This window comes from Gopherus flavomarginatus, chromosome 2 (assembly GCF_025201925.1).
Source record: "Gopherus flavomarginatus isolate rGopFla2 chromosome 2, rGopFla2.mat.asm, whole genome shotgun sequence".
NCBI classification, from domain to species: Eukaryota; Metazoa; Chordata; order Testudines; family Testudinidae; genus Gopherus; species Gopherus flavomarginatus.
Genome location: NC_066618.1, coordinates 98682502 through 98693013, shown reverse-complemented (window position 1 = coordinate 98693013; position 10512 = coordinate 98682502). Strand labels below are relative to the sequence as shown.

The following is a 10512-nucleotide window of genomic DNA, read 5'->3' as shown; positions in this document are numbered from 1 at the left end:
GCTTTATTTATACATTGTTGACTGAAGCCCTCTGTTATCCACAGAACAGTGACGGTATAAACTTGAAATTAAAAACCTCTTGATTTGGACACAGTCACATGTTCTGTAAAGAAATATTGACTAAGGCATTTATGGCAACAAAGGCTTAACTCCAGTGCCCATCTGTGTACCTGCCCACCTCTTCCTACATTCTGTTATGCAAACACCTAATATTTGTGTATATGTGGATACATATAACATATGTGATATATATAGCGAGTATATTCTCTGTAGGCAGCATGATCTGAGGGTTTGTAGACAGCATTTAGGCTTAGGTCCTCCTGAGTTCTAACCCCAGTTCTGTCATGGACACTCTGCCCTGCCAAATTACTTCTCTAAGGCCTGATCTACACTATGAGTTTATTTCGAATTTAGCAGTGTTAAACCAAATTAACCCTGCACCCATTCACACAACGAAGCCCTTTATTTCGATATAAAGGGCTCTTAATATCGATAGCTATACTCCACCCCGATGAGGGAAGTAGCGCTGAAATCGGTATTGCCATTTTGAATTAGGGTTAGTGTGGCCGCAATTCGATGGTATTGGCCTCCGGGAGCTATCCCAGAGTGCACCATTGTGACCGCTCTGGACAGAAATCTGAACTTGGATGCACTGGCCAGGTAGACAGGAAAAGCCCTGCGAACTTTTGAGTTTCATTTCCTGTTTGCCCAGCGTGGAGCACTGATCAGCACAGGTGACCATGCAGTCCCAGAATCAAAAAAGAGCTCCAGCATGGACCATACGGGAAATACTGAATCTGATCTCTGTATGGAGGAGATGAATCTGTTCTATCAGAACTCCGTTCCAATAGACGAAATGCCAAACATTTAAAAAAAACTCCAAGTCTATGAGGGACGGAGGCCACAACAGGGACTCGATATAGTGCTGCATGAAACTTAAGGAGCTGAAACAAGCGTAAAGGAAAGCCAAAGAATGAAATGGACGCTCACGGAGGGTGGGGTGACTGATGACTGAAGCTATCTCACAGTTCTTGCACTCTCTGAAAACCATTTGAATTCTTGGCTGAGCTCCCAAAGCCTGAAGGGTCAAAAACATTGTCGCGGGTGGTTCAGGGTATATGTTGTTCCCCCGTCCTCCACCATGAAAGCAAAGGGAAAAAAATCTTTTCTCGCCTTTATTCAATGTCACCGTATGTCTACTGGATGCTGCTGGCAAACACGGTGCTGCAGCACTACACAGCAGCATCCCCTTTCCTTCCCTTCCCTTGCAGATGGCACAGTAGGACTGATAGCTGTCATCATAGTCCAGTGAGTGCTCCTGGCTGGCCTCGATGAGGTCGGCCAGGGGCATCTGGGCAGGGCTGGCTCCAGGCACCCGCTTATAAAGCGGGTGCTTGGGGCGGCAACTCTGGATCGGGGCGGCGCTTTCAGGGATTGGGCGGCAATTCGGCGGAGGGTCCCTCACTCCCGCTTGGAGCGAAGGGCCTCCCGCTGAATTGCCGCAGATCACAATCGCGGCTTTTTTCTTTTTTTTTCTTTTTTTGCTGCTTGAGGTGGCAAAACCCCTGGAGATGGCCTTGCGCCTGGGCAAAAATGGGAATGACTGCCAGGTCATTCTCTTTTTTAAGCTTTGTCTAATGGAGATTCATTCCTGCCTGGAATAATCATAGCAGCTGGAGGCTGCACTCCCCTCCCCCCTTTGATCTCTGCTTGCAGAGGCAATAAAGTCAGTGTTGTTTCAAATTCATGCATTCTTTATTACGTCATCACACAAATGGGGGGATAACTGCCACAGTTGCCCAGGAGGGGTGGGGGAGGAGGGAAGCCCAGGAGTGGCGTTGTTGCAGGGGCACTCCCTAGAATGACATGCAACTCACCATTTCTGCGGGATGTATGGGGCTCTGACCCAGAGCGGCCATTTGTGTCTCTCTGGTTCTTTAGTAGGCTTGCCTGATATTCTAGGCAGGACTGACTCTCCATTAGACAAAACTTAAAGAAGGGAATGATCTGGGGAGTCAGTCCCATTTTTGTTCATGCGACCCCGACTGACCTCATCGAGGCTGGCCAGGAGCACCCATGACAGCAGCAGACAATACAGTGTGACTGGTAACCGTCATTGTCAACTTGCAAGGCAGCAGACGGTGCAGTAGGGCTGGTAAGTGTCTCTGCTAACTTGCAATGGCAAGGGGATGCTGCTGTGTTGTGCTGCAGTACCGCATCTGTTAGCAGCATCCAGTAGACATACGGTGACGGTGAAAAAAGGCTGAACGGGCTCCATGCTTGCCGTGCTATGGCATCTGCCAGGGCAATCCAGGGAAAAGGGTGCGAAATGATTGTCTGCCGTTGCTTTCACGGAGGGAGGATTGACTGATGACATTTACCCATAACCACCTGCGACAAATTTTTTGCCCCATCAGGCACTAGGATCTCAACCCAGAATTCCAATGGGCGGGAGAGACTGCGGGAACTATGGGATAGCTATGGGATAGCTACCCACAGTGCAATGCTCCGGAAGATGACACTAGCCTCGGTACATGGACGCACACTGCCGAATTAATGTGCTTAGTGTGGCCGCGTGCACTCGACTTTATACAATCTGTTTCCAAATATTGGTTTCTGTAAAATTGGAATAATCCCGTAGTGTAGACATACCCAAAGAGTGTACAGCATAGACATGACTTTAGACTTCCATTGGCCTTCCGTTTAGGTCAGAAGTGAGGTGGGAGTTCACTCATGATCAGTCAGTTTCATACAAATTCACATAGAAAAGATGATTGACCATAGATAAAGTAGATGTGAAATTCTCCAGCTCAGAATTGCAGATGGTTTCACAACCAGAATGTAAAACACTTTCAACACTTAGGACTTCTGTGTGTTCTTTTATTGGGTTCGTGTTTTGAAGATGGTTTCTCTTTCTTTTGTTTAGTTTGTTTTTCAGTCATTACTTTATTGATTTCCTTCTTGCTCATTTTAAAAAAGCCAATAACCCTTAATTATTTTTTGTAAATGGTATCTTTATACTGCCTGAATATATATATTTACCTGCAGAATTGATTTGGGGTTTATCTGGTTTTTGGTGAACCCTGTTAATGTCTGGTTCTATTGCCATATATAAACAAGTCAGCACTCAGGAGGCTAACAGTCTGCATTAAATAAATTATTCTTGCACTATTTTCAAGGAGGTAGCTACGTTAGACTTTAAATTATACTTTTTTCTTTTGCCTCCTGTGACAAACTTTTTTCCCAGTGGCGTTAATCCAGCATCCATCCTTAAAGTGCCGTTTGCTACCTTTAGTATGTGCTGTTATCCCACAGCGCTGCAAAGATTATTTATATTGGCTCTGTGTGATTAAAAAATCCTATTTGTCTCAGCTAAATGAAAGCTAGCAGATCTACCCAGAATGCATCTGATAGTGTAACAAGATTTCCAGATGCACAAATTCATCAATTTATTTTTGTTTAATTCAGTATTCCTTAGTCAAGTAACACTTCTAATGATTTTTGGGTTGTATAAAGATTGGAAGATCCAGGTCAAAAGAAGAACAGAAGAAGCATACAGTATAGCAAAAAAAATAGTCCCAAGTAGGATCAGTGCCAATGGGACTGGGAGTTACTGGGGGAAGAAAGGATGCACAGAAATAATGTAGTTTGTCTTCATTTTTCTCTCTTTCATACAAACTCCTTAAAGTGTTTTGGGGTAAAATGCACACAGTAGGAACAGGATCAGTCCCATAGAAGCCAGTAGCAAAACTCCAAGATCTAGTGCTATGTCATAAGCTTTTCAATCATTAACTTCGCAAGGTAATGATTGATTAACTGACTTTTCCCTATGAGGTCCTTTATGAAGCGCTGTTGGCGTTTTTTAAGACGTTCATCTGCAAATCTCTCCTTTGAAAGCAAAGGCGCGACCGACTGGTTTTAGCCTCCCAAGTCCCGCCTCAATCACACACAATTGCTCCTTATCAGCCTTTTGTTTTCTGAGAGAGTTGCTCAGTAACTTATTTCCATTCTCGCCTCCTCAAGAACATAGGAGACTAGATTTGCCAGTTCGCCTTTGCCAGCCATCCTACTCTCTCTCTCTCTCACGCAGAGAGGAGGGCTGATGCTGCGTTTACTTACAGGGGTGTAAAGCAGGAAAAGTCCAACAAAGTCAGGCCACATGTCGTGTAACCGCCCAAAAAGAGAGCGAGTGACTGTGCAAGCGAGCAGGGCTCCAGTCCGCTCCTGGTTCCCTTCTCAGCGTTCCCCAGCAGTGCCTAGCTTACTCTGCCGCCTATCGACGAATCGGGGAGACTCGAGGCAGCGCTTTATTCCTGCCCTTCCCGGGCGGCGGGCAGGGCTGCAAAGCTGCAGCCAGAGCTAAGGTGCGAGCTTCTCCTTAGCAAAGGCTCCAGCTGAGGGGAGAGATGCCCGGGCTGGGCAGGGGTGGGACAGCTGGAGCCAGGGCCTAGGGAGACGGGGGCAGGGAATTTCCTTCGCTTCCTCCCCGCCCCCCGGGCAGGTGAGCGCCCCGGCCAGCCCCTCACCTGGAGCCCAGCAGGGCGAGGCGCCACCAAGGCCGCCTCCTCCCCCTGCTCATCTCCGCCCCCATCCCCGCCGGCCCGCCCCCTCCTGGGCGGGCGGCTTCCCCCCAAGGAAACCCCTGAGCGCTGCTGGCTAGTTTGCTCGCTCGCTGCGTGCGGGGAAAGTTTTGCTGCGAGCGGAGGCGTTAGGAGGAGGGGGAGAGAGCGGAGCTCCCTCAGCCCCGGGCGCGCAGCCACCGCCGGAGGAGGAGACCCGGGAGCAGCCGCCGGCTCCCAGCCAGACCCGCGGGCACTTTCTCCGCCGCGCACATGGGGTGGGAGCCGCTGCCAGCCGCCGGGGAGCGCGGAGCCCGGAGTCCCTTAGCCCCAGCGCCGCCGCCGCCGCCTGGTGCCCGGGTAGCAGCTCAGCATGGTGCGCGGACCCGGGGAGAGGAGCTGAGCGCCGCCGGAGGGACGAGGGAAGAGCCGCGCCGAGCCCCCGGGATTAGTTCCCAGCCCCGGATGGGGGACTGGAGCCGCCGGCCTCGGGCAGCAGCCGCTGTCCTGGTGCTGCTCCTCGCCCGCCTCTGCCTCAGCGCCGCGGTGGAGGAGAAGAAAGGTACCGATCGCGCCCCGGGGGGGCTGGCCGCGCTGTGGGGGGCGCCCAAGTGGGGCGGCTCGGACGGAGCCCCGCTGCCTCCAGGGCTGGGGGGCGGGGAAGCTTGAAACTTTCCCTCCGGCTCCATAGCTGGAGTTCCGGGCGCCGGCCGGCGCTGCCCCAGCGCTGCGCTGTCAGGGCCGGGGGGCAATGTCCCAGCTCCTTGGCCGCGCTGTGACAGCTTCGCGGCATGCCACTTCCTGAGTCTGGGGCTTGCTGTCTGGGAGGGGGGGTAAGCATTGGCACGTCCTTCCCCCTCACCCGGGAATCACACCGCGCTGCGATCTCCTAGACTGGCTGAAGATGTCAGAGGTTTTATCGGCCCCTCTGTTAGCTCCCACTCTGCCCTTTACTAACTAGGGGGCCACGTTCTGCCCTGGCGTGGTTCCGCACGTGGGGCTGCCGGGGTGTGACCCAGCGGCACCTGGCCCGATGAGTTTCCTAGGCAGCTTGGCCAAGCAAACCCTCCCGGCGTGTCCGCGTGCACATCGTGTCAATATACTTGGAAGTGTTTTAGTGCCTTTCGGAAGCATCGGTGGGGTAATAAGCCACGAAGGGAGAGGCAGTGACAGGCTGCTGTGTCGGTTTCACAAGAGGTTAGGTTGCCCTACTAAGGGGTTACTGCCTCAGGCTTATGATCGTCTTCCTGTAACTAATACAACAGGGGGGGGGGGAACGCCACGAATGATTCACATGCCTGCGTGAGCCAAATAACTCCTGTTATAAAACTTAGGCTTGCATGGAACAACTGCAGTGATGTTGGTCTCTTCCCTTGTCATTCTCACCTGCTCCTGATCGTTTCCTGAGCGTTGTTTATCTGTTCGGCAGAAATACACCAAGGAAAAAGCTCAATATGTGCCCATTACCCCCGCTCTTCTTAAAATCGGGAAGCACTTGTACGTGTGGTGCCCAGCCTAAAGAAATTGGCAAGCTTTATGAATGAACTGCATGTCTCTTACTGTCAGCTGCGCTTGCTGTTTCTCTCACTGACCTGGGCATATTGAAAATTGTGTAGACTAGTTTATTGCAAGATTTTAATACGTTAAGGAACCGGTTTCAATGTTAGGAGAAAAACAGCTTCTGGCTAGTCAAACTCTTCTCTCCCCCACCCCCCTTTTGTAAGTTTCAAGAGGAGGCAGCCAACTTCAGTTCCAGGGAAAATCGTTTTTATCTTGGAAATCCTCCAACAACAACAACACCACAATGTAGATTTTTGTTAAAAAATCGCTTGAGAAGAGACCTGATAGTTTTAGAAAGTCTTTTAGAACTGCTGAGCATAAGTGAGTTTGCATTTTGTGACTCTGGACAATAAAACCATCTTTGAAAAGGAGAAACAGGCCTTTTAGAAAAGCTAATTACACAATCTTGAAATCAAGAGACACTCTGGTTCTAAGAAGCAAGTTTGTACCTGTCGTTGATGTAACGAGGGCAGGGTTTTGGGGGGAGTTGACTCCCTTTGCTGTGATTGTGCAGCTCAGATAAAATCGTTTTGAAACACAGACTGAGAGTTTAGGTGCAAGGGTAATACTAAAGGTTACAGTATTAAGAGGTAGCAATTGTTATTGTTTTATTGGTATTACTGTCCTGTCTAGGAGCCCTGGTTATGGACCAGGACCCCAATCTATTAATAGCAGTAAAGAAGTGATAAGGAGTATGTTTTTTTCCACAGTATAATTGTTTGGCAGTAGCTTTTCACACCAGGAGAGTTAGACCTCTTGACAAAGATAGAACGCAGTATGCCATCTTCAAAATGCCAGTTGCTTGATAGTTCACTGTAATGTATGATCACAAAAGGTGAGCAGCAGAAGAGTGCTTTTTGGTGGCATGTTTTACTGCTTCCATTGAATTAACTGGTAAAATTACCATTGAAGTGAATGATACAGGATGAATCCTCATTTGAGAATCATAAAATAGCAGTTCCAGATTTTAACATTTCTTTTAAAGTAATAGGTGGATGATAGATGAGACCATCATCATGACTCCAGAACCTGCCTCACTGTTCAGGTACACGAGATCATCCTTTTGACACCACATATCCTGAGCCCTGACTCAGGGGTGCTGGAACTAGGGATGCTGGAGGTGCAGCGGCACCCCCTTGCTTGAAGTAGTCATAACAACCAAATACACTGTTTCTGCTTTCAGCCTCCTCACTATAAAAACTGATGCAGCACCCCTGCCCTGACTGTAAATCCAAACATATTGTAATGAATTTGTGCAGCAATACAAACCAATGAAGTGCTACAGTAAACTAAAATGATGCATCTGAGAAATATTAAATTGGATGTACTTCCGAGCATTCACTTTTTAAAAATTTCAACTGAATGTCACTTCTTTATTATACAAAGAGCTGATTACTCTTTTTTCTTTTTTTGTATTTAAATAAAGAAATCAGATGCTAGTACAGTGCTCATTGGAGTGCCAGAAATGTACAACTCTAAGTTTTGGTTTTGGTTAGGGAGATGACTTCAATGTCAATTTTTTATAAAGTTATATCTTTCTCCAAACTTTGAGAATTAAAAACAAATTTCAAAGCAGCTGAGAGACAACTGACTTTATTGTTAATGTTGTTGATGTTTTAATAATAAAAAAGGAATCATGAACATTCCAAAACCAAACAAAACAGAATTATTGAAAATGTAAACACACGAGATCAGAATCTGTCTCACACATGTTGGTGTAAACCCAGATTAACAGAACAGTGAAGCTAACATATATTTTCACCAATCCAGTCACAGTAATAGTTTTAATAGTAATTTCCAGTAATAGTCGTGCCAGTTATTGCCTAGTGCACTTTATCAATAGCAAACTGAAGTGTAACTGGCAAATCAGTGGTAGCACTACAATTCAGATAACCTGCTTTCCACTGTATTCTGCATCAGTTTAGTTTTGATTTTCAGTGGTCAACCATTCATGTGAGCACAGTATTATACATTGGGAATGTGCAAGGCTAGATACTGGGCAACTCATTAACTGCAGAGGTGCTCTTCGGTTTCCCATAGTGTCTTGTGTTTTGGATCTCTACTTTTATAAGGGTTTTTCATTTATTAATTTTAATATGAGAATTGTCCAATACAATGCAATATTTGTACATCACTAAATGTATATTAGTGTGCATGTTTATGGTGTCTTTAAATTATTCTGTAGTCTGAATGGAACAAAATGTTTTACTCATGTTCAAATATTGCTTTGTACTGCTAAACCAATGGTAAAAGTTTCTTTTACAACTTTTGACTCACATATTGTCATCTGTCTACCAGATACCAATGGGAATTGCATGTACGGGTCAAGGACATTATATGGTCCCAGATTTGTATCACCGCCGTATATTACACTACATTCTAGCACAGAATTCCCATTGACTTGCAATGGTAGTTTTGCATAAGAAAAGAAGGTGGAATATGCCCTTTTAGCATCTATGGGTTTGTCTACACACACATACTTTTTGTAACAAATTAACTGTATTGGTTTAGAAACTGATATTGTTAAATTGGTGCAAACCCTCGTGTAGATGTGGTTATACCAGCATAAAAGTGTGTATATTAGTGTAGCTTATTTGGATAAAACAAGATAAATTGTTCAAAAACTGTGTGTTGATCAGACCTTATTCTGGTACCTTATGTATGAAAGGCTTAATCCTACCTGTTTGAAAACAGACACACGACAAAAATGTATATCCATCCACTTAGGACCATATTTTACCCCCAGCCTTAGTGCAAAAATTCCATTACCTTCAAGGAATTTCTCAGTTGTAAGGAGGAAACATATACATTTGGCTGCACTTTTACTGCCATATCATATATGGCCCTTGGTTTTCATCCTCAATCTATGGTTCTGGCAAAAATGGTCAGATTAAAGTCTTTTGTGTGAGCAAAATTATTCTCAACAAAAGATTGGGCCTTAAATTAATAATATTTATCGGAAATATATAGAAATGAATAAAATATATGCATAGCTGAGAGTAAAAAATGCTAATATACTGTATTATTTATTGCAACAACAGCGTAGTAAGTGCTTTACATACAATAAAGAAAAAAGGTACCTGCCCTTGAACTAGTCTAAATCCATTGTAATCCATTTATTAATTTAGGGAGACAAACTCCTTCATGGAGTGTCAGACAATCTCATGATATTTCTGAGGGCTGGCTCTGGCATTTGGGTATGTCTGTTTGCTGTAATCTTTGTGATAGACCAGTTTTAGGCAGCAGTATAAGTGACTGGTCCAACCAGTTTGTTCATAATGTTACAGTTCTTCCATGTTCCTTTTAGATCAAACCTTACTTTGTTTTGTAACTCTTAAAGAACAAGCATAGTGAACGTACATGCCTGCCTTAACTCACTCTCATCAGACTGCTTGTATCTTGATGAATCGGTTTGGCATAGAAGTTGCTGATATTCCCAGCAGTGCTTGGGTTATTCCAAATCTTTGTTATGCGTATGTGCATCACGAGGTACAGTCACCTTGTATTTATGAATATTGTATTTAAGAAATGTACTAAGTTCACAAATATACAAAATTAATAATCTGTATGTCATATTGTTTGTCTTTATATCATACACATAATGAATATTCCCAATTTACAATTACAGGAATTTCCCTCTAATTGCATTTTAGAAGGCAAATTTCTATCCGGTAGAAATAGCCTCCTAGCCAGAACAATCAAAATTTTGCCTAAGCTTCTTTGGGTTTCAACCTGCCAAGACTGTGGTAATGTTGGCATAACGTGAAAGCTATTTAAAAAGATGGCAAACATCTTATTTGCCCCCATGCTGGAAAGAGTGTTAAGCTTCTTGTTATGCAGATTTGCAATATGGCCATCATGTTAGATCTGCGGTTGCCTCTTGATACTTACGTAGTCGCTATTACCATGAATAGGATTTTGCTACAATTATTCATGCCTTTCTCACCTCAAAATTAGACCACAGTAATATTTTCTATTTCAGGTTACCTCTAAAGACCATTTAGAAACTAAAGATAGTGTGGAATCCAGTGTGTCTACCTCCTAAGCTGTGCTTCACACATAGCTGTTGTACTGGTGATGCGTGAGCTGCTATAGCTGTCGGCTAGAAAGTCTGCTTCTCTTCCCAGGCCGTTGTTCCACAGTTGCTATTAGCATAATCTGTGGTCAGTGATGTGATATTACTTGAGGGGCCTGTAACTCCAGAACTCGCTTGTCGTGTAAGAATGGTCAAACACAGTCTAGACATCTTGATGATGAGGGTGGTAGATTCATAGATACTAATCATTGAAAGTCATCCCCTCTTAAGCAATGCTGTCATTCATCCTTATCAGCTTTAATGATTCCATGCAATGCATAAAGACGTTAAGGGCTGGTGATAGTTTTATCTAGTTTA

At 45.2% G+C, this 10512-nt stretch overlaps 1 protein-coding gene across 4 annotated transcripts in view; it reads left to right on the top strand.

The window, feature by feature from the left end:
• The first annotated feature begins 4322 nt into the window (after positions 1–4322).
• Positions 4323–10512, top strand: part of EGFR (epidermal growth factor receptor) — a 217374-nt gene continuing 211184 nt past the window's right edge. For 3 of the 4 annotated variants that reach the window (XM_050937670.1, XM_050937669.1, XM_050937668.1), the window contains exon 1: positions 4672–5121. In XM_050937670.1, coding sequence (XP_050793627.1) covers positions 4833–5121 — 289 coding nt within the window. In that variant the 5' untranslated portion in view covers positions 4672–4832. Of the gene's footprint in view, positions 4365–4671; positions 5122–10512 lie in introns of those variants that run through there. The other variant, XM_050937671.1, reaches the window with a different exon arrangement.